Source organism: Micropterus dolomieu, linkage group LG19 (genome assembly GCF_021292245.1).
Source record: "Micropterus dolomieu isolate WLL.071019.BEF.003 ecotype Adirondacks linkage group LG19, ASM2129224v1, whole genome shotgun sequence".
Lineage (NCBI taxonomy): Eukaryota > Metazoa > Chordata > Actinopteri > Centrarchiformes > Centrarchidae > Micropterus > Micropterus dolomieu.
This window is the reverse complement of record NC_060168.1, coordinates 19,479,745-19,503,518: the sequence shown is the minus strand read 5'-3', so window position 1 is coordinate 19,503,518 and position 23,774 is coordinate 19,479,745. Positions and strand designations below refer to the sequence as shown.

At 39.6% G+C, this 23,774-nt stretch overlaps 3 protein-coding genes across 9 annotated transcripts in view; 2 read left to right on the top strand and 1 right to left on the bottom strand.

The window, feature by feature from the left end:
• Positions 1-4,351: 4,351 nt before the first annotated feature.
• On the top strand, positions 4,352-11,516 carry stx5a (syntaxin 5A). 5 transcript variants are annotated; one of them, XM_046031285.1, is made up of 12 exons: positions 4,352-4,489; positions 4,934-5,161; positions 6,108-6,181; positions 6,491-6,546; positions 6,658-6,728; positions 6,883-6,999; positions 7,394-7,450; positions 7,578-7,659; positions 8,719-8,805; positions 8,945-9,048; positions 9,251-9,372; positions 10,132-11,516. In XM_046031285.1, the coding sequence occupies exons 2-12, from the start codon at positions 5,099-5,101 to the stop codon at positions 10,289-10,291; spliced, it is 993 nt and encodes a 330-aa protein (XP_045887241.1). In that variant the 5' UTR covers positions 4,352-4,489; positions 4,934-5,098; the 3' UTR covers positions 10,292-11,516. The 5 variants fall into 5 exon arrangements, with proteins under 5 accessions (XP_045887241.1, XP_045887242.1, XP_045887240.1 ...); XM_046031286.1 differs by lacking the exon at positions 4,352-4,489 and adding an exon at positions 4,496-4,697 and having other exon boundaries at positions 6,111-6,181; XM_046031284.1 differs by lacking the exon at positions 4,352-4,489 and adding an exon at positions 4,496-4,697.
• Positions 11,517-12,868: 1,352 nt separating this feature from the next.
• Positions 12,869-18,283, bottom strand: zgc:162144 (RD3 domain-containing protein). 3 transcript variants are annotated; one of them, XM_046030379.1, is made up of 4 exons: positions 16,109-16,237; positions 14,765-14,956; positions 14,082-14,389; positions 12,869-13,500 (listed from the first exon to the last, which is right to left on the bottom strand). In XM_046030379.1, exons 2-4 carry the CDS (start codon positions 14,768-14,770, stop codon positions 13,140-13,142), a joined length of 675 nt encoding a protein of 224 aa, XP_045886335.1. In that variant the 5' UTR covers positions 14,771-14,956; positions 16,109-16,237; the 3' UTR covers positions 12,869-13,139. The 3 variants fall into 3 exon arrangements, with proteins under 3 accessions (XP_045886335.1, XP_045886337.1, XP_045886336.1); XM_046030381.1 differs by having other exon boundaries at positions 12,870-13,500; positions 14,820-14,956; XM_046030380.1 differs by lacking the exons at positions 14,765-14,956; positions 16,109-16,237 and adding an exon at positions 17,605-18,283 and having other exon boundaries at positions 12,873-13,500.
• The window catches only part of si:dkeyp-115e12.6 (centromere protein F), a 23,723-nt gene continuing 17,634 nt past the window's right edge, over positions 17,686-23,774 (top strand). Inside the window, exons 1-7 of the mRNA XM_046030378.1 lie at positions 17,686-17,939; positions 19,765-19,856; positions 20,033-20,210; positions 20,754-20,950; positions 21,377-21,480; positions 21,793-21,857; positions 22,714-22,975. Of these exons, the coding sequence (XP_045886334.1) occupies positions 20,049-20,210; positions 20,754-20,950; positions 21,377-21,480; positions 21,793-21,857; positions 22,714-22,975 (790 nt within the window). The 5' untranslated portion in view covers positions 17,686-17,939; positions 19,765-19,856; positions 20,033-20,048. The remainder of the gene's footprint in view (positions 17,940-19,764; positions 19,857-20,032; positions 20,211-20,753; positions 20,951-21,376; positions 21,481-21,792; positions 21,858-22,713; positions 22,976-23,774) is intronic.

The window sequence follows — 23,774 nt, the reverse complement described above, 5'->3', positions numbered from 1 at the left end:
CATCCCTCTCCAGCCCTCACTTCATCCATTTCCTCTGTCTCTCTCAGTCTTTGCACTTGTATCAGAACTTCCTGTATTTTTCCACCTTGCTTTTTCTGCGTTCAGAGTTGTGTTTTTCTAATAACTGCAGCCATCGTTTCCTCCCTGCTTTTGTAGCAGCAGCTGTGTTGAAGCAGGTACTGGACGCTATCTGGCCTGCAAGTGTGTTTTGTTAGATGGTATCAGCACTTCTGTGTGTGTGTGTGTGTGTGTATGTGTGTGTGTGTGTGTGTGAGGGAGAGAGAGCGAGAATGAGAACGAGAAAAATAAAAAACAGAGAGAAGAGTGATATTGAGTTCAATATGAACAGTGTAAAGAAGAGTTGTGCGTTTGCTGGTTTCTGTTAAACTGACAGGAAAGTGAGTGTTTTTTTAACATCTCTTGTGAATACAAAGAACTTTTTATTTTATTTTACAGAACAAACAAACAGCGTTATCTCCAACAGAAACATGGATCCACAGGCCTCGTCTGTCTCAGTCCACTGAAGGACATCAACCTTGATAAAAGATTTACAGTTCTTGTTACAACATGGGAAACAGGTTGCACAGGGTTGAGAATTTATTGTGGACATGACAGCCCTTATAAGGAGGTTTAATTCCCTTCATTTATAAAAAGGTTTAGCTCTATTGGCAAGACCATAATTAAGTCCAGTTTTTGGTTGTACAATGTTTACAATATTCAGAATGTCAAAAACAATAACATACACCATACTACATGATTTAAAGCAAATCATTAACAAGACTAAGAGTCTACAGCAATTCTAGCGGCTCTGTGAGGCTGTACTAATGTACAGAGTAACTTTGAGCTAAATGCTAATGTCAGCATGCTAACATTCTCACAAATGCTAATGTTTAGCAGGTATAATGTTTACCATGTTCACAGTCATATTTTAGTGTGTTAGCACGATTTGCTAATTAGCACTAAACACAAAGTATCCATCCAAAATGTTTCAACATCAGGGTGGCGCTAAAGGAAAAGTGGATCACCAAAGGCATTAGGATTCATCTTCTGGGCACCATCATTGTCTAGGCAAAATTTCATGGTAATCCATTCAGTATTTGTTGGGATATTTAGTCTGGACCAAAGTGGTGGACTTACCACTGCCATCCATTCAGCCACGATGCTAGTATGGCTAAAAATATAAACAATATCAGAATATAAATGATGAAATTAGATATAGTTTAACAATTTAATGTAATGAAAGAGATAAAATCAAAAAGAAAAGGGAGATGTTGGAGGAGAAACTATTCTCTTGTCTCCTGATGTGGGCAGTTTTGTTCAGCAAAACAGATTAAAACATCAAATGACGTGTGAAAGCATAAAGGGGAGTGTTTCAGAGAGAAGAGATAAGTTTGGTGGATTAAAGTGAGTTATAAAAGGTGAAGGGTAGCGTAGATGAGGCAGATGAGATGTGAAGGGTGATTCGGGGCATAGGGAGAGGGCTGGGGGGTTTTGTGGTTGGGGTCTAGCAGGTAAAGAGGTGAGGGCATAGTTGTGGTCTGGGCATGCACGATCCTGTCAGGTGGAGTATGCGGGTACCAGTAGGAGTTGGAGGAGATCAGAGAGCCGGCTGGATGTTATCTCTCTGTCCATACCATACCTGCAGCTCGACTCACCTGAGGCAGCAGCCAATCGTGTTCTCCGTCTGTCTGTCTGCTCATTCCTCCTCTGTTCCCTCTAACTTAAAGGTTTATTTCTCCTACAGGCATAGCATCACTAATGACACATCACGTTTTGCTTGCAGCAAGCATCAGTCTGGAGTGACCAAGTGATCTTTTTCAACATGTTTCTTTTGTGATGTCTGTAGGTGTACGATATTCCTCTATATTTAGGCATAAAAGCATACGTAAAAGCCTGAAATAGTTAAGGCCATCAGTAAAATGATCAATACTATTGGACTGTAATGCATATTTGTATTTTAGTAAGTAATACAATCTTTTAACTTGACAACATTATGATCATATTACATACTATACAACATAACTTTAATATATCCTAATAAACTACTATACAGCAGTAGTGATGTTGTCATTTTTTGTGTGGACGCGGACTACGTATAATATTATAATGAGTACTTGTATGCTTAAGCATATGTGGCAAATAAAGTTGATCCTGATTCTACATCCAGTGGAAGATGTTTTACCTCCCATTTCACTCTAGAGATGACAGCAGATGATACAGATGTATTTAGAGACGAGTGTTTGAAGGTGAGGAATGAAGCTGTAGGATGTACCTATAGAAACAATGGACACCTGTGTTACAGACTTGTGTTTGTCTAGGTCTAAACCAACATGGTGATGGTGGTGTTCTTTTAGATTTTGTGGTACTTGCCAGGCTGGATCACTGACCAGGCAAATCAGGAAACTGCTCCACAGCCCCAGGGCCCCAACCAAAGCTCCTGATTGCAGTTTGGTGTTAAGGACTGTCATGTGGGTCCCAATGTCAAAATCTACTTATAAGACTTTAGTTAGCTCAGTTTCTTCTCAGCTTACATGGGGGGTATATTAATCACAATCAGCCAAGTAGGTTTTCACATATAAAGAATTGGTATTTTAGTTTAGTAACATAGTAAGAGAAAGGAATAAGAAAAATAAGCACTGCAAAAGTCATGAAAACTACAGCACAACACCAAATTAACAAACAAAAGACATAACAATACGTAACAACACACCGAGGCAGCCACCCGCAGCGCCATCATGAATGATTTCCTTGTGTTTAATCAATAACAATACCACACACCTGAGGTTACATAATTTCCAAGCATAGAAAGACTGTACATAGTGCACAGAAAGGGAAGGAATGAGGGTTACTAGCAGCCTAGCTACTCATTTCTGCCCCTGGGGTCCCCTTGCAGTTTAATCTGGCCATGGATTCTGGGATTTCATCATCAAAACTTTAAAAATGCCAAATTGTCATTTATGGGAATAGTTTTTGCCATTAAACTTGGGGTGATGTTATTGTTGATAATTTGTGTATTTAATTAATTAGTTTGTTGGTAAGAGGATAACACCTAGTCACTTGGACTCCTGCATCTTTGCTTTCTTTACACGAAGACCCACACTAGAAAGAAGTTTTAGACTGTATTGTGTCATCCCTGACCAGCTGATTACTCCTAAATCAATATTGAAGGGCTCTGTAGTCACATTTGGTCCCCCTCAGCCTCATCTGTCAAATATATCTTTGCATCTCTACTCGCTACTTTTGACCTCCCCTGGCAGAATGTAGTCCAGCTAAGTAAGCCAGTGACTTTGCAGTTATGGCCAAGTAAGTTCTTGGTTCCTCTTTCTAATGTGCTCATCAATATTTGCCAAATGTACTTCTTTTATGTTGATTTTGGGCGTTGCATTATCTGTATTCACACATTATTAACCTCCTCATTATTGCAAGTGAAATTGCACTTGTGTAGCATACTTCTATATTAAATGTATTTTTAGTTTGATATCTAACCTTATGTTAAATTATTAGACTGTTTTTTTTAGCAAAAAGATGGTCCAGGGTATGTTTGGCCTAGCATACCACAAAGATTGTAAGCAGGGAGACACAGAGCAACAGAGATCCAGTTAATATAAATATAATAATAATATTATCTCTTTCTGAGAACACATCCTCTTATAACACCTCTAACCCCTAACCTCTAACATCCACTTCCTGTGCTCTTGTTCTTCTGTCTCCTTACAATTATCTTTTATTGATTGCAGTATTTCGTTAACTCTTACTTCTTTCCCGGGTATTTACCCTATTGATGCCATACCTGCAAATAGCTCCTACTAGTATTTATTGCTGCTCTTACTCGTATCTATTGTCACTTGTAGATCTCTTACTGTATTGATGCTTTATTGATGCTTGCATGTTGTTCCTCAAATGTAAGTCGCTTTGGATAAAAGCGTCTGCCAAATGAGTAAATGTAAATGTAAATATAAATATAATCTTACTCCCAGTAAAAGTGCAAACAAACCTATTTCACAGAATGCGTGTGTACCCATTTAGTATGCGCGTGACCAAGAAAGCAACAATTTGTTTGTTTGTTTCCTAGTTGAATTGGAAAAGCTCACAATTTGTTGGTAAGAGGATGACAACTAGTCACTTGAACTCCTGCATCTTTACTTTCTTTATATGAAGAACCACAGTAGAAATATGTTTTAGACTGTATTGTGTCATCCTTTATATTTTGTAGTTGTATATGACTTACTGTCCTTCTTGTCATTATGTAAAATAAAATGAAATAAATAATATATTTATCATTATCATGCGCCCTGCACTATAAACAGGAGATGTGGCGACCCTTGGCGGTGCTGTGTTGTGTCTGCAGGGATTTTCCGCCACGGTAAAGTAGACGTGGCAGTGACGTCAGTGCCGGAAATGACCCGGATCGGAACTTTAAACTCCTGGGTTGATTAGTTTTCACCAGAAACATCGAGGGCTCTCGAAATATGATGTAATATCGATTCAAGTAAGTTGGAACGGATCGATTTTTGTCTTTTAAACAAGATTAAACCTCCCGTGGCTAGTTTAGGTCGAATTGTACCGAGGTAACGCAGGAGAGACCGTTTGGAAAGCCCGGTTAGCTTTCTGTAGCTAACGTTAGCCTGTGGTTAGCCGGTCAGGCCGTGATCAGCTGTGCGTCGTGATGTGCGGCCTTTACACATTGTTACCTAATGGTATGTATATTTAGCTCGCCTGTGGCTTTATCTGTGAGTTGTGGCAGTTATTTGCTGTTTGTTACCTGGTTGTTTATGTACAGTCGGTCGTCTTGTTGGTGTCAACGTACCTTGCTGTTAGCTAACGGCACCGGTTGTATTTTTACTAACCTACTAGAGTGTTTAATCGTTTACATTTCAAGTTGTCAGCCTGTGAGACTAAGCTTTGTTTTGACGTCTTTTTCCCGTCGCCGCAGACATGTTTGTAAGTCCATGAAGGATACCCCACCTTGGATGTGAGTTTGTCTACACACCAGGAGGTCTTCCTATTTATCCACCACACAGAGCTGAGGACTTGGACCTGACAGTACCAGGTGGTTTCTGATCTACAGCGGGCTGGTGACCCTTTTACCGGCGGCAGGATGACGTGCCGTGACCGGACCCTCGAGTTCCAATCAGCCTGTAAATCTCTCCAGGGCAGACCGGTATGTTGGCACAGGCACCTGTCATCACAGCACAATAATAACGGGATCTCTTCATGTAAAATGAGGCATTTGCCCCAAATTTATAGCAAGAACTTTACAAGTACACTGATGTGTTTTCACTTTGTTTTGTAGCACTGATGGATTTTACTTTTGGTTCCTTGTTCATTTCCATCTCTGCATCTAGTTTCAGTTCTACATAGGCTTCAACAGTCTGGTCAGCTTTCTTTAGTTAATGTCAAGGCCTACTCTTATCTGGATATTTTGGGTGAAGTTAAGCACAAATTGATCTTTTTGTTTTCCTTCAGCTGTGTTGAGGCACCTCTTTTACTGTGAACACCCAACTGGCAATAAAATGTGATGTCCAATCTTAAAAATAATGGTAAACCTCAATTAGCTAAGCCTATATATATCGAAACACTATTTTAGTTTACCTTTTTTTCATCTGTAAAATGTCCCGCCTGGTACAGATATTGTGTTTCGATACAGTTATTTAAAAGACAAACTTAAGGGACCCATATCTTTTGTTAATGTTATATGTTAAGATGGCAATATTGATCAATATATTGTTATCAGATTATTTTTAAACCCTCAAATATCAATATAGATATTGGCCTCAATAATCCAGTATCGGGTGGACTATAATAAAGTTGTCAGTGCTCAATGTGACACCATAAAAATGTTTATGTAGTTTGACCAACAGCTCAAAAGCCCATAGTATTCATTTTTAACTGATAATAAAGGACTGTTATGTAATGTAACCATGCACTATTTGTAATTTTGATTGACTACAATATTAAGTAGGTCAACAAAAATGGATTCAGTGAGTTCCCTGTTACTTTACCAACTGATTACTCCAAAGGGTTTTGTAGTCACATTTGTTCCCCCTCAGCCTAGTCTAGCAAATATATCTTTGCATCTCATACTCTCTACTTTTGACCTCCTCTAGCAGAATGGAGTCCAGCCCAGTAAGCCAGCTCTCAGTGCCCTCAGGCAGCGCAGTGACTTTACAGTTATGGCCAAGTAAGTTCCCTCTTTCCTCTTTCTTTTGTGCTCATGAATATTTGCCAAATGCACTTGTTCTTTTATGTTGATTTTGGGCGTTGCATTTGTATTCACACATTATTGCATGTGAAATACATCTTTATTGCACTTGTGCAGCATACTTAAATATGAAATGTATTTTTAGTGTCTAACCTTAATATTAAATTATTAGACATATACATTTTTAGCGGAGAGATTGGTCCAGGATATGTTTGGTCTAGCATAGCACAAAGACTGTAAGCAGGGAGACACAGAGCTAAAGTTTTGTTTGTTTGTTTTTACCTGTAGGAGAATTGGAAAAGACTTGAGCAATACATTTGCCAAACTGGAAAAGCTTACAATTTGTAAGTGTTTTTTTAAAATGTTATTTTACCACCATTTTCACTGTTCTAAATATCTTGTTTGTCTCTCATATCATCCAAAGTGCTGGTTTTATATCTGTTTTGATGTTTTAGTGGCAAAAAGAAAATCTCTATTTGATGACAAGGCAGTGGAGATCGAGGAGCTAACGTACATCATTAAACAAGTGAGTTGAATTGTTAACGTCTCGTGAAATGTGGTTTAACAAACAAACTGTGCGTTACTTGTGAATAGTACCACATTCTATAATCCTGTAAATATCTATTTTGTAAAAATATATTTACTCTGTTTTCTACCTCTCCTGTGTTTTATGTTTGTAGGACATCAACAGTCTAAACAAACAGATAGCACAGCTGCAGGACTTGGTCAGGTCTCGCGGAGCTCCGGGTGGCCGACATATCCAAACCCACTCTAACACTATAGTGGTGTCATTACAGGTATATTCAATAAGGTCTAATTCATACTGTATATATGCGAGTCCACGGGCATGGAACTGTTTAAATCCTGGTAAACGTTTCTTTTGTGGTTAGTGTTTTTTTGACAGTTAAGGTGGAAATTTTGAAATTAATGTGAAAAGAAACAAGGTTAAAGACTTTAAATGTATTCTTTATTATGAACCTTTTAAATTTTTCTTAAAACCTTTTGATTGACAAGCTTTCATTCACGTACAATAATATAGAGAAAAGCTTTTAAAAGAAAGAATACTGTTAAAGAATACTGGAAGTAGTTTTGTTTGTATTCTCATTCACTCATTGGCGCTCTGTAACAAATGTGCACAGCTGAATTAAGCTCTACTTTGATTAACTTTGCTGTATCTTCCGTTGTCCACAGTCCAAACTGGCTTCGATGTCCAATGACTTCAAATCAGTCCTAGAAGTCAGAACAGAGGTGAGTTAGTGTGTGGGATACTTTAAGCATTAAAAGGCAGAAAATACTAAAGATTAAAAAAGTTTTGAAATGACTGAGAAGAAACCTGTCCCCCATTATTACCCTCTCCCATGATCTTTTCCTGCAGAACCTGAAGCAGCAGCGCAGCAGGAGAGAGCAGTTCTCCCAGCCTCCTGTCTCGTCATCTCCTCTGATGGCCAACAACTTCAGTAAGTCGATCCACATCTTGGCTTCACGCCACTCAGTATGATTTTATTTTTTTATTTTTTTAACAAGGGTCTCGCGTTAAAGTAGTGGCACCAACAGGTAAACACAGCATGTTGTTGTAGCTTCATAAGGGCATGTTCACTCTATACTGATACTGTTTGCGGGAAATGTTTTGCCTCAGTCACATTTTGTTCTGATTAAATGCTTCACGTGGTTAGAGCTTAAAAAAACCTTACCACACAGCCAAATTAAATCCTGATTATGTGCAAATTTGAACATTTCTCAACTTAAATAATCAATTGTTACCTAAAACACTGTCTGCCGTTCATCTAACATGAAGAATGTGCTGGCAGATTCAAGTGTAATAGAGTGAACACACCTTTTTATTGTTTCTTTGTTTTGGCTTTGAGGCAGTATTCAACATATCTGACTCCGGATCAGTTTACCAGTGCTAAACATTTTGCTAAACAGGCTTCTTACCAGAGACTCTCTAATTAGCACAGGGAGTTCAGATGCTTCCTGTGCAGGCATTTACATTGCCGGTAAAATGTTTATGAACAGCCGATAATTCAGCCGTTTTGTTAAATCTCAAACATTCTGCTCACTGTTGATATCTTACAAATAACATATAGGTAACAAACTGATATGTGAATAAAAATGTTATATAATGAAATAACGTTATTGCTGTAATTAGGCACGTAGAGTAACCATCTCGGCTTAACTTGTTGACCTGTCCGGTGCGTCTGCCTTTAAAAATATATAAATCATGCTATTACGATCAAAGTGCTTGCCAGAAACGAGAACTTAAATATAAAGGTTTACATCTTTGGAACACTAGAGTAGGCAAAGGTTGGCTCATCAGTTTACAATTTCTAATTTCAGGTAATTTACGGTGAGCAAACTGTTTGAAATTTAGTCACAAATGGCATAGACGTACAGAAACATTTTGACTGGCGGTGTACTGTTGAACAGCTGTTGTTATAGGGAACTGCTCAAAATCCTTGTGAATGATTATTACTGTATTTGGTCATCTATAATGCAAAAATGAAAAAATATTTTAGGGAGCCGAAAAAAAGGGGCCCAGGAGCCGCATGCAGCTCGCGAGCCGCGCAATGGTTACCAGGGCAATACAACCTCAAATTTAAAAGGTATTTCCCTGGAACGTTTGACTCTCCCAGCGGGTATAACTAGCTACTGTATGTGCCCGCTGTTCTTTCTGCTTTTCCCCTCTACCATCTCTCTGATCCCGTTGAACGTGTGTGTGTTTTTCTTGTTGTCTCTCTTCAGAGAGCTCGGTCCTGATGCAGGATGAGTCCAGGAGTATGGGGGATGTAGCCATCGATATGGATTCTCAGAACAATCCCATGCAACTCCAGCTTATTGATGAGCAGGTAGCCTGCTGGTGTATATTTGTCAAAGTCAGGCAGATGGAGAAGAATATTTTCGCCTCATTTGCTGGCACAAAAAATATCAGCTACTGTTTATTTTTAAAGTCAGTTGATGCGCATTGTTATTCTTTTGTCACAATAAGTAGGAAATGTATCCACTGTTAACATGGCCCTTTCTGAAATCTTGCTGGCTGTGCGATTACAGGACTCTTATATCCAGAGCCGAGCAGACACCATGCAGAATATTGAGAGCACCATTGTGGAACTGGGCTCTATATTCCAGCAGCTGGCACACATGGTCAAGGAGCAAGAAGAGACCATCCAGAGGTAAGATGGAGATAGAACTGGAGGGAGGGTGGAGGAAGAATATATATCTCAGAAAAGAAGGAAATGATGAGATAGGTAGGTTTATTGTCACAATATAACAAGTTATAGAGTGAAATTGTGTTTTGTAACACCCTTCTGCTGCATAGCAGACAATATACATTAATACAGAATCAATTATGAATCAAATAAGATGTTAGTTAGGAATAGTTTGAGTTTCAATATCACTGTCATGGTAAATATAAAACTTGAGCCTAGTTAGCTTAGATTAAGACAAGAAACAGCTTACCTGGCTTTGTCCAAGACTAAAAAAAACCCACATATCAGCACTTCTAATGCTCACTAATGAACGTGTTTTAAATTGTTTAATATGTATAAAAACTAAAAAAGTTAACACTCAGCAAGCAAACCAGCCGGCATATTTCCCTTAATGTTGTTTACCTTTTATTGAAAGAAAGAAAACTCATTGAGATTAAAAATCTCTTTTCCAAGAGCGTCCTGGCCAAGACGAGCAGCAGCACAAATGTCAGACTTTTCTTTTAATAAACAAGCAATAGGAATGAGGAAACTGGAAGTAAAGAAGGTAAATGGAGCGTGAACAAGTACTACTAGAATTTGAGTGGTGGTGACTATCTTACATTTCATGCAGAATTCAGGTGCTTTTAATGAATTCACAAGTGTATCTTTTACTTTATGGACTAACATTATTTGCATCTGTTGTAAAAGTCCTATCTCACTGAACTGCCTGTGCCTCTCTCGCAGGATTGATGCTAACGTGGAGGACACCCAGCTGAACGTGGAGGCAGCCCACACAGAGATACTCAAATACTTCCAGTCAGTCTCCTCCAATCGCTGGCTCATGATCAAGATATTTCTCGTACTTATCATCTTCTTCATCATCTTTGTCGTCTTCTTCGCTTAAAGACTAGAGGAGCGGCTGAGTGGAGCGGGAAAGCACATGGTATAAGGGGAAGTTAAGCTAAAGCTGAACTCAGACTACATGTCCAGACGACATATTTGAAGGACAGACTTCTCTATGAAAGCAACCGCTTGATGGAGGCTTGGGAGACCTTTCGATTAACACAGACTTTTCTGTTATTTCCAAGCCACAGACATTTGATCTTAATTCGACAATTCAGTGAAGAATGAGGATGTCGAACTCTGTCCGAATGAAAGAATAAATTATCTTAAATCCCCACTTTGTATAGAGAGCAAAGAACTGCTCTGTATTGTACTTTGACCAATTATTCCTAAACATGTAATCAAAATGACTATAATTTAATGGTTTGATTCTGCAAACTGTCTTTTGATTTGATTTTTGATTTTTTACCCCCTTACAATATGTCGTCATTATTATTATTATTATTATTATTATTATTATTATTTCAAAGCCAAACAACCGAACTGGAGTTTATCCTCAGATAATTTTGCTTCTTAGTTTTCTAACTTTTTGTTGAAGAGAATGACTGTGACACTTGTTTCTCAAAAATTTTCCACTTACCACCATTTGGTAATGATGTGAAATATTTTGTTATTCACTTTATTCTGTTTATTTGCCAAATGGATACTCTTATAGAACTGTGACACAATATAAGAAACTACAGCGACTCCAGCATTTTGTGTCCTGGCATGAGAAAGCAGTTACAGAGAGCCGAAAGGAACTTTGCTGATATAATTCAGGCCCGAGCTGTACGAAATGTGGATGATAAGTTATGTAACAACATTTTTTAAATATGAAACTGTGTAGTTGCCGCACATAAGGCAGGTTGAATGGTTGGAAAAAGTACACCTGGCACATTTGTTGCTGCAGAGAGTCTTCAGCATATGAGTCTCAATCTGAGCGGGATCCAGCTTTGACATCAGTGCTTATGAAGGGGTTGGTCTGGTTGTGAAAGGCCCACTAATGAAGTGACTCAATCAACCTGGTTCCCTGGAAGTAGACTGTTGTAGTTGCTTTCTCTCTTTCTTTCTAATGGACTGGATCTTCTTTCAAGTGACCACATCTTTTTCAGAAGAATGAAAATGTTCTTCTTATACTTCCTGTCTCTTTTTTTTTAGCCCAATGCCTTGACTTAAATGTATAAAGTGAAAATAGTGAAAATGATGTATTGATAAGAAAGTGCATATTAATAAAATAATACTGGGTTGCTGGCGTTCATGGCTGAGACTTTCTTAAGATAAGAGGATTAGTCAGCAGTGATATAATTAGCCATACTGGGCTAGAAGGCTAAAGCAAGTCAGAGATATATTCAACCCATGTAAACCACAAAGACATTTATTTCTTGCCATATAGGCCCCAGACAAAATTACATTTTGCCTTTAAAACCACAACAAAGTGATAAAGGTCCATCCATCTTTGACTTCTTTTGTCAAAAGCCTTCAAGATTACTAGACTTGAAAAATGTACACTTAATAGGTATCAATGGGCCAAAATCCAAGAGTCACATTAAGTCTCAAATGTCAGACAACTGTTCTTTACATTTTATATTTATTTCCCCCAATACATATATTTACAATAAAAAAATTACAGATGATGATGTAATTATTCTCAGCTGGAAATGATTTGCTTAATGGATGTACTATGAGAGCACCCACTAGCTGAACAGGAGATCTGGAGCCAAACTGTGACTGCTGAATATATAGATGAGTTCCCCCCCCCCCCCCCCCCCCCCCACTACTGCACAAGACAGCTGTCCTGTCTGTTGCACATTTTTATGAAGGGACAGTTCATGACACACATGATTCATCAAGAGCAATTGTTCCTGATATAAGCTGTTTATATGTAAGGATACATGAAGCATGTAGCAGAATGGCTAAAAACGGTCCACCACTGCCAGACTGAAATATCTCAACGGCTATTGGATGGATTGCCATGAAATTTTATACAAACATTCATGGTCCACAGACTATGTATCTTAAGGTTTCATGTAGCGCCACCAGTAGGTTGACTTTTGTAGTTTTGAGTGAGATTTCTCAATAAATATTGGTCTTTCATGAAATTGCGTACACACATTCCTTTCCCCCTGAGGATTGATCCTAAGAATTTTCATCTTGCACCATTATGAGTTAAATTAGTTTAAATTTGTATTATGTTAATTATGACCAAATATCTGCTAATCTAATGACCATTTCCATCAGCCTCAGCTGTACTTTGTGTTAAGTGCTAATTACCAAATGTTACCATGCTAACACACTAAGATGGTGAACATGGTAAACATTATGCCTGCTAAACATGTTAGCAGTGACGTTGTGACGTTACCATTTAGCTCAAAGCACAGCCCACAGAGCTGCTAGCGTGACAGTAGACTAGGTCTTGTTTTAACATGCTTGTACCTGTCAGCACATCCATATGCTAACCACATGTTTCAGGATCTTGAAACCAATATAATTTTGGAATGGACGAAAGTTTTCGAGTTCATTAGCAGTTAGAAGGGTTCCCTTAAAGTCAAGAAATCACATCAAGACCACTTTCTAGACTTTTCTCCTCGTTTTAAGAGGCAAAATAATTAGAAATGAGAAAACTTTTTATTTACATTACATTTACATTTATTCTGTCCCCTTTTTGAATGCTACCTTCCCTCCTCCCTCCACATTCTCTGTTTTTCTCTCCTTCCCATATTTGCAGTATGCTGACCCACCTGTATTTTGTGCTCACTTTTGCCTCCTTCTCATTTTCTCCTCCCCAACAGAACTCCTCTACAGGTGCTCCTCCTCTCCCTCCCACCATCCTCTCCACATGGTCTCTCCCCTGACTCTCTTCCTCCCTTCTCTCACCCATGGGCACTCTGCTCCATTGGGCTGATCTCTGGCATGCTCCTGCTCCTTCCCTTTCTCGCCCTGGCCTTGATGGCCTCCTCCTCCCCTTCTCCATCCTCCTCGTCAGACCAATCTATCTGCTGCAGGTTCCCCCTGGAGCCTGTCATGCCGCTGCCTTTGAAAAACTGACCCGTGCGAAATTTGGTGCGGAAAGTAACAAAAGAGAGGCTCTTGCTGCGCTGCTGCTTCTCATAGGGGGTGTCCTGCATGTCTTCATTTCCATTTGTCTCGTCAACACAGTCACGTAGCACTGTGCGAAACAGCCGGGGAACCTCGTGAACCTCAGGCTCCATCTGCGACACCAGCCTCCTGAACCTGCAGTGGGAGGAATAATTGTTGAGTTTTACAAAAAGGCCTGATCTAAAACAACACAAACATTTACAAAGTACTTAACAGTCAAGAAAAAAACAAAACAGAAACAAGGTCAAGCAAAAAAGAAGGCAGAGGCACTGCCACTGTCACAGAGTGGGTAGTCTTTTTAAAGGGGTTCAGAATCCCTAGCTGCGCCCCTGGTAGGATATGAAACCTGATTACTAGAATAGAGGGGAGGTGCCCGTACTTCTAATATGTCTGTATGTATGCATGTAGTCTCTTAGCGAAAGAACAGGGATCTGAGAGTATCAGCTTACCTTCCAGGTTATAGTTAAGGGTGTTAAAGGGATTAGATTGAAACCCTGCAGCTCTCTTCTTTTGTTTCTTCTTCATATTCTATGTTCCTTCCATGTATTTCATACTCTTTGTCCCTTACTGTCTTTGTCTGTTACAGTCTTTCTGGCTCTATATTTCATCCTATGTCTCAATTTCAGTGTCAATAAGCGTAATATCTCTTTCTGACAGTTTGTTTCTACAGTAATGGTCTCTCTATGTCTCCCAGTCTTTCTTGTGGTATTTCTCACCTGACGATCACAGGGCCACACTGTGCTGGAGGGATCTTGGCACAGAGTTCCTGCAGTTCCAGCAGGTCATTGGGTGTCAGCTCGTAGGGTTGTGGGGTTGGGGCGGTCGCCAGCCAGCTGTAGTCAGCTGTGGAGGAGGAGCTGCGACGGCGGCGCCGACCCTCTGTCGCCCGCTCCAAACGGATGCGTTCAGTGCGCTTCACCATGGCTCCCAACTCCAACATCAGAGTATTGGTAACCAGTTCCTCGCTGCTGCGCTGGCCGGGCACTTTGGGCTCAAGTGAGAAAACAGCGGACCAAGGAAACATCTGGGAAAGAAGGGCAGAATTGTCAGACAGTTATGTTATAGTTTAAGGAAGAAAAAGAAAAACAATATCCTTTATAATTGATTGTGCCTTTCACCATACCTAACTTCAAGCAAGTTCATATTTGGGGTTATAGTATTTTAGAATTATATTGGAGAATAACAACAAAGCAAAAGTTCATAGACACATTTGAAGACCTTTAAATCCACCAAGTAGTCAGTAGGAAGTCCAGTAAAACATGGCTCATTATAGGTATGACGGTTCACATGTAAAAGGAAAACAGCGCATATGACTCATCAATACAAACCATTCACCTTTTCTTAAGACTGTTACTCTCTTGCACTAAATGCTATCGTATCACTATAAATTTTTTCTTACCTTCATGAACTGGGTTCACAATGCTGCAGTGTATTCTTGTATGGCAGAAATCTACCTGTTGTCTGGTGAAGTGTCTGTTAGCAGCCGGGTGAACAGCAGGCCTCCATGGGCTTGTGACATTCAAGTATAAAACTCCTCAGACTCCAGCTGGTGGCACACAGCTACCTGAGTACCAGTACTTTTGTGAGGAGCCTGTGGAGTGTGTGTGTGAGTTTGGGATTGAGAATAAATGTAATCCTGTATTAATAAAGAGTGAGTGACGAGATGAGCTTACCTGACATGAGCGTGCACCTACCCAGAGCAGTAGGTGTTTGTGAGTTTGCCTGATAGAATCCAGGTGGGGTGTTTACATAACGGCATGGGATTGTTGGATAATAAGGATATTTTATTTCATTTAATTTTAACGATTTTCTTTTGAAAGTGTTTCCCAATTTTACTTCCTTTTTATGCAGCAGTTAAAGCTGTAAAGAAGGTTTCAGCTCAAATACAAAAGCAGGCTAAACAATGTCTTGCTGAAAAGTATTTTAAACCACTTCTACAGTGTCTGACAGAAATGTTTCTGGGCAGTCACGACATTTTAAATAGTATACTATTTGGTTACAAACTATTAGGCTACTGCCATTACACCAAGCACAGTCCTGGAAAATAACACAGTGAAAATTATCTCCCAGTTCACAGACAATAACTCTTCAGGCATACCTCTATTTCCCAGACAGCTGAGCATAACACTAAGATTATATAACTACCCACATAATCTCTCTTTCTCACGCTTATAAACTGTCCATCCCACTAGCTAGCACAGGGTATTGTATGTAAGGTAACTGCAGGCTAGTTCCTGCTGGGTTTCTGCACCACTCAGCACTGAAACACCAAATCCCAGATTACATTCAAATCCAGAGCCTACCTGGAAGAATGAGGTTATAATGACTGTTATAATCTAATTAAAGTTGGCTACAGAGGATGCTGTTTACTGCTGCAAGTAAACAGGGATGGTTGTGTATTACTGTTAGTGATCAGCCGGCATTGATTGACTTATTGAACATATCTGATGATTCAGAATGCTAGAATTCATCTACAATTACAATTATCCATCAGGAAAGACGCAAGAATAAATAAATGTTTTTTGTTTTTTCCCTATCAAATAAAACAGCATTTAATTTGTTTTACTGCCTTGTGTGTCTTTTTATACAACCTATGTGAATAGCTTTTAGTGTCTTTTATCAGAGAAACCTAGTTCCATAAATACACTGGCACAGTTTTGTTTAACAATTTTTTTAGAGTTGACCATCTTCTCAACATTGAGCTTCCTTAAGTGGTCAGATTCATTATTTTTTTTTTTTTTACCAGAAGGTGGCAGCACAGTCAAAGTGAGCTTGAACCAGAGTTTGAGCAATAATATTTACTGTTGACCCATCTACAAATGTGGTTTGACTGGCTAGGTTCACCTTAGAAACTCAAAGATATTGGTGCAAGTCACTATCCAGATATGTTACTCTGTTTTTATTTAAGATTTCCTAGCTTTAAATGTAAACTTGGATGTCTGTCTGAGCTTCCTTTTACAAATAAATAGGATGACTTCTGTCTTTCAAAGGTAGATGGATAATATATAGCCAGAAATATTTGAAATGTTGTATGCTGCTTTTTCATTGCTAAATGCCTAGGAGCCATCAACATGTACGTTTCAAGTGTGATGATGTGTAAATCTTTTCTGTTGCTTATATCCTCATTGTAGTGGTGATGGTGACAATTAGCAGTAAGCTAATCACACTGAGGGAGGCCCATGCCAGTCCATTCTTCACAATGAGCCACCTCAATATGTATGTGTGTAACTATACTGCATGATTTGTTTTGTTTTGGAGTGTGTGTCCATTCTGTCAAGCAGAAATCTCTTCAGTGTCTCTCTGCAGTGTCACCCAATGGATTAACAGGTAGATCCGTTCACCCAGATACAAATGAGGTTAATAAAAGAAAAGTAGATTAATAACCAGTCAAGAATGATACTGTGCCTTGCTCAATTTCATCCATTATTCATGTGGTGAGTGCAAGGTGTAAAGCTAATGGTGCTCCAGATGAGAAAACTACAAATGTGGAATGTATTTTTCATTTTGTTTTGTTACAATTTATAATTTCTTTCAACAATATTATGTTTTTAGTACAATTTTTATACAGTATCTTTAAAATCACACATGTACACCACACATTGCTAACATTGTTTCTGTCATTATATGAATATGATTAAGGCCCCAGAAAATCTTGGTCCCCCCTATGGGATCAAAATGTTTTTAAGACATGTCATTTGATCAGTAGACTAGTTGTACTTGATAATTAAACTTACTTTGTCTTTATGGATGCAAATCTCAAATTTCTGGGTGACATTTGTATTTGAATTTGTAATCTGGAAGTTTTAAAACAATTACTGTTTGGCAACATGGACAAATCAAGAATCATGGATACCGATTACACCATTAATAAAGCAGACCATCCTTCAGCCTCCTATATCAGTTTTATTCTATTATATATTACAATAAGTCAAATTAATATAAAACATTGGGAAAAAATTGACCAGGGAACTAAGGTGCACTTGCTAGTTTTTCCAGAGGTTGTTTCAGACAGACAACTATGGTTGAAATCTCCAGGAAAAAAAACCTAGTGTGTTGAGTTAACTACCAAAAACAAATTCTTGCTGACAGAATTTGGGCTTTTGGAGACCCAAGCAGCCAAACCTCCAGACACAAGACTATTAAAGGTCTACATTTGCATTTTGAGACCTCTGACAATTTGGCGGAAGCTCTGTTTGAAATTAAAGGTATGTTTCGATGAAAAGTGTCAGCATCACTTACATGTCTGTGCGGTATTGTCGCTAGAGGTCATCAGAGGTTCACGCCGCCGCGAGGACTTTCCCCGAAACAGTCTCCTGCTACGTCACTGACCCCCGCTCCGCCTCGTGCCACACCGACCGTTTCTGTCGGTTTGTCTGCTGCACGAGACGCGCGGCATATTGTCTCATACGTGAAACCTGTCAGCAAATGTTAGTAGTTAGCTTCGGTTCTGTAAGGAGCGGCGGTCCGCTCGTTGTTTAGAGAAGAACCGGAGAGACTGTTGTTACTTTTAAACAGCGGTGTCACAGCACCGCGAACCTCCCTGGTGACTCGCGCCTTTGTAACTAAAGTAAATGGTAAGTAGCTTTAGTGTCGGGGGGTTAGCTTTTAGTAGCATCATTGCTAGACTAGTCACTGACCGCAAGCACACATAGGCGATAGAAAAGTCTGTCCCAGCTGGTCATGGTGCGGGTTCAGTGAGTGATCATTGAAGAAATGATGGAGGTTAAGTTGAAAATTTTTGTTCTTTCAGTTGTCTCTTGCTTGTTTGAACCTCGTGATTCGACTTTGGTTGAGCACAGGCCAGGGTCCAACTCTCCCTCTAACGTTACTAAACTGAACGTGGCGGCTTCATGGACATTTAGTACGAAGGGACCATGAGTTTCTCTCTTTAATTTGCCAACAGGTGAAAGAAGATGCTGTCCATAATACCAGAGCTATGTATCATGTGTCAAACCTTCCTACAATAGGCAATAATGTCAGGTGGATAACTTTAGTATTATTAAAAAAATGTGGACATGTTTGATTTATTTATGTTTGCATCTTGAGCAATGTCATGTAGCTGTTGTCTTTTATCATTATTTAAGTGTCTCTATTCCTTCTACTTTTTCTGGATCTTCATAAAGAAATTCTGTCCATATATGATTCAGTTTGCAAGTTTTCAGTGCCTATCTCTTTGGTAAGATATTGAACATCTGTCTCCTTTTTTTAAAGGTAATTTTTATGGCAGGCATTTGCAGTAGATTAACAGGAAACGGGAGAGAGCAGGGGAGCAAGAGGTTAATTGGCTGCAAGTTTGTTAATTAATTAAGTCATTTATCCAGGAAAAATGCCAAGCATTCTCTGGTCCCAGCTTCTCAAATATGAGTGTTTGCTGCCTTTGTCTTTGTTGAATCGTTGTAAAATTAATATGTTTGGGTTTTGGACTAATAAGGGCAGCATAAGCAAAGGATGTCAGCTTGGGATTTTGAAAGTTGTGACAGTGATCTATATTTAAATGGTTTCTGATGTTTTATTACCTAAAGTATAAATTGATGAATAAATTAAATTAAAAATTAAATGAAAGGTATTGATAGTTGCAGCCCTGAACCAAATCCAGCTTGTTTACCAGCATCTTGATCTCATTAATGCAAGGCTTAGCATGTCAAGCTAATGAAATCACACACACACTAACTTCAAAGAAGTCCCTCTACATAAGTGTTATGTGTAGTCTTTGTTAACACTCCAGGTGTTATATAAGGTGGGTATTAATGTCAGTTCAGTGGAGTATTTCTGCCACTCTTGTTTTCAGGAACAGACAAACATGGTGACACAACCTGTGAGCTGTGACAGAAACTGTCTGACTGACGTTCTGGTGTTAAGAGCCTTGAGGCTAGAGCGCATGTCAAAACTGAGTTCAAAATAAACCGTCAGGCTTTTCTTCATTCCAACACACAATTTTAACACTACTCCTTTGTGTGTGTGTGTGCATCTGTTGGTGTTAACCCATATAAAGTGCTACTAAATTCAGTGTTTGTAGATTTAACCTTTAAAACCATTGCCGTACAGATGTGATTTAATTGGAGCAGAAAATGTTCAGTTTTTATGTGAACATGTAAATGTTGTTGCAGACGTATGATAGAGTAGGGATTTATTTCTAGCATGAAGTGCTCTCGGAACATTGTAGGCAGACTGTGTTGGAAAACATTGAGTCACAGCTGCCCAGCAGTGACAACCAGCTTCTCCCTGAGGGATCAAAGCCTTAGCAACATAACATATTCAAGAAATGACACACAGCCAGAGGCTCAGATGATTAAAACATGTTTGGATACACGTGGTATGGCTTGAATCCTATTTCATAACACAAATTGACATAGAATTACCTGTACCTCACTTAACAGGCCTGTACTTCTTTTGTTTCAGACTGTGTGTTGCTGGTTTCTGCAGTCCAACTACTGACTCCCATGGCTCCAGGAGCTGTCTGATTCTGGATCTGCTGAGCAGGAATAGCACAGGTCAGCTGGTACATTATCTCATAGATGCCAAACACAATCAGTCAAACCAAGTTGCCTTTAGACGTGAAGGGAAATGTTTTCTGCAGAGTGTCTTTATAATGCAGGCAAATTAAAACAAGGGAAAAAATTACTCATATTTGAGTTTTTGTTCTAATGTTATTTTCCCACCCTTTCAGGCCCAGGCAGAGAGAGATGAGCTGGGCTGAGGAGGACTGGACAGTGGGGCTGTCCGGACGGGTCCTGCAAAAGGTGAAGGAGCTGCAGGTCCATCAGGAGCGACTGTCCAGGGAGAACAAGCAGAAACAGCTGCAGCTGGACAACATCCATACTAGCCTCGAAAAACAGACTGTGAAGGTACAAGCATCGATGTTGGTTTATCACTATGACAATTAGTGCTGTTCCCGTTGGGGAAGAGCAACAAACAAATTATTGTGGAACTTATCATTAATATATTTGTGTATATTAGTGTTACTGCTACTGTGAAAAACTGAGGTGTTGACATCAATAGTGGGATGGACTGTGGACAGGTTAAATTTATAAAGAACCGTGTAATTTGTAAGTTGGTTGTTGGACACCGTATTCTCATTTCAAAGTTATCTTTTTAATACATTTTCTTATCAAGCTAGGTAACGTTTGGTAAAGTCTGTTTGACTGTGCATATTAAAAGCTATGCTGCATAGTCCTGAAGTATAGTGTGCCTCGAGAGCCATATCCCAGTCTCAGTACACTATCTTCATGTTAGGTGTGACCTACAGTTAGTAACCTTTATGGCAATGCAGTTGAAAGAGGCAAACCTCTGTAAATATGATTTTGTATAAATATTTATTTTTCTGTGGTGTATATATATACGGTGGTATGTATAAATATGTATGCTTTCTCCTCACCTCCCCTATTTAGTATGAGGAGGTGCGTGGGGAGCTCCAGTCTGTCCAGAGAGAGCTCCAGAGCGTTCGAGATGAGGCCAAGGCAGCAGTAACCAGCAGGGAGCGTCTAACCCAGGAGCTTCAGACTAAGCAGGCCCAAGTGTGTTCTTTCGAGGGCCAGCTAGATGCTGCTCGCACCCTCAACAACAAACTCACCCAGGAAGTCAAAAGGTTTGACCAGTGGAAAACATCTGGGATGATGTTAATTCTTCTATTTCTTAATCTGTCTTGTGTGATGGTTGTTGTTTTTTTTTTATGGGGTTTTGCATTCTTGTTCAGAACAGCAGGGTTTTGTACCTCGACAGTAGCTTGTACCTTCTGAAAAAATTAAACTGAGCAGTAAAATACTATTTATTTAATGTTGGATATTTGTAGCAGATAACACTGAAATAAATGATTCTTAAAGCTATCTGCAACATTAAAATTAATTTTCTGCAGAGAGAAAGAGGAAACTCGATTATGTATCAGTTGATGATTGACGATGAATTGAAACCAAAACATACTTGTTTCTTCCTGAAATGTCTTGGTTTTCTTGCCCACACACTGAACTCTTAACACTTCTCATTTGTTAATCCCTTTTCTCTCTCTCTCTGGCAGGCTGGAGGCAGAGCTGGAGAAGCTGCAGAACAGCAGCAGGTCAGCAGATACCACTCTGTTTTCTACACCCTGCTGGAATATAACCTCGCCCTGGGAACAGAATGGTATAGTCATGTAACTTTATGAATCCTGTGTGTATTCTTTGGTGTTTTCTTGCCTATGTGTTCATTAATGCACTGTGTAGTTTGGAAAATTAAATGGAAAAACTGCAAGACTCCCAAATGCAGAGAGGTTCTAAATATAGTCCCTCAGCTCTTGTTCTTTTCCAACCCTTCACTCTCTGGAGACTGTTGCGTTTCTCTTTCCTCTCTTGTCAGTAAGCCAGTTGGGTTCCTCACAGCTGCAGTTTCTGTTCAGCTTAGGTGATTGGTTTTAAGTACCAAGTCCAATCCATATGCTGTGTTTTTGCCCTGCAGGGAGCAGAAAGGAGGAGAGGCCAGGGCATAGAGATGAAGGACAGAGCAGGGTGCGCCACAACAGAGTAAGTACATTTGAGTTAGCATGTTTTTATTTTGAGCTATGCATAGGCTGCCTTTATTCTATGTTTCTTATTGTCAACAAAGTTCATGAAAAGACCAAAACCAACCACGTGTTAATCTGCCTCCTAATACTTCCTGATGTCCAAGCTTGTCTGTGGCTTGTAGTCCAAGCCCATTGGCTCCTACTGAAGCCATCAATCTTTAATGTCACAATTATGTACTTTTATTCTTAAAAAAAAACCTCAGTAATCTCGGCTTGGCACTGCAGTTTTTGGATAATGTTACTCAAACAGGAGTAAATAGTGTATTTGTTGGGGATAAAGTGCTAAATGAACTACAGTACCTATATTCTGAAATATTCAGACTATTTTCAGTGGCGGCTTTGGTGCACTGTGTTTACGCAGCAACAATGGAGGTCTATGGAACAATGTAATACACCATATCAAGATTTAGGCACTCGAGTATTTGTTAGGTGCATCAGATTATTGCTGGTTTCTGTATTTTTATGGGATTTGTTTACAATTTAAAAAAAAAATATAGAATATCACCAGACTTATCCTTTTAGACAGTTTTTTTCCTACTTGTGCACTGCTAAATTCCATAATGTACTTTGTTTTCAGGTCAAAAAAAGAGCTTCCACACTTTCTTATGTTCAGAAAGTGTTTGTCTTAACTACAAATGTGTGGTGGGGCTTTACAGAGTCTAGTTTGTACTCAAGAAATATCGTGAACATAAGTCCTACATCCCTGGATCCCTGTTGAAATTCTGTTAAAATCTTATTTCTAGTTTGACTTCCTGTTCAGGCTCACACCCTCCTCTTTCTATTCTAATCAAATCCTTCTCTCCTCCCTTCATCAGCAGCTGCAGTTCTCTGAAGGGGCTACGGCCTCGTTACCGCAACAACAACACAAGAACACACCCCACCGCCACCCGTCCGAACAAACGGACACCTTCTCCACCCCCTTGGCTGTGTTTCCGTGGGAACGGGAGGACACACGGCCAGCAGCCAGGAGACTCTCCCCGTCCTTTCCCCAGACGCCCTGTGCTGCTGTCATCAGTCAAGGCCAGTCAGAGCAGAGGGTTTGTGGGAAGGAGAATGTCCACAGGACAGAGACAGAGAGTAAGTGGGGATGTCAAATGGTCACCTTTGTAATATACAGTGAGGAAAATAAGTATTTGAACACCCTGCTATTTTGCAAGTTCTCCCACTTAGAAATCATGGAGGGGTCTGAAATTGTCATCGTAGGTGCATGTCCACTGTGAGAGACATTATCAAAAAAAAAATCAAGAAATCACAATGTATGATTTTTTTAACTATTTATTTGTATGATACAGCTGCAAATAAGTATTTGAACACCTGTCTATCAGCTAGAATTCTGACTCTCAAAGACCTGTTAGTCTGCCTTCAAAATGTCCACCTCCACTCCATTTATTATCCTAAATTAGATGCACCTGTTTGAGGTCGTTAGCTGCATAAAGACACCTGTCCACCCCATACAATCAGTAAGAATCCAACTACTAACATGGCCAAGACCAAAGAGCTTTCCAAAGACACTAGAGACAAAATTGTACACTTCCACAAGGCTGGAAAGGGCTACGGGGAAATTGCCAAGCACCTTGGTGAAAAAAGGTCCACTGTTGGAGCAATCATTAGAAAATGGAAGAAGCTAAACATGACTGTCGATCTCCCTCGGACTGGGGCTCCATGCAAGATCTCACCTCGTGGGGTCTCAATGATCCTAAGAAAGGTGAGAAATCAGCCCAGAACTACACGAGAGGAGCTGGTCAATGACCTGAAAAGAGCTGGGACCACCGTTTCCAAGGTTACTGTTGGTAATACACTAAGACGTCATGGTTTGAAATCATGCATGGCACGGAAGGTTCCCCTGCTTAAACCAGCACATGTCAAGGCCCATCTT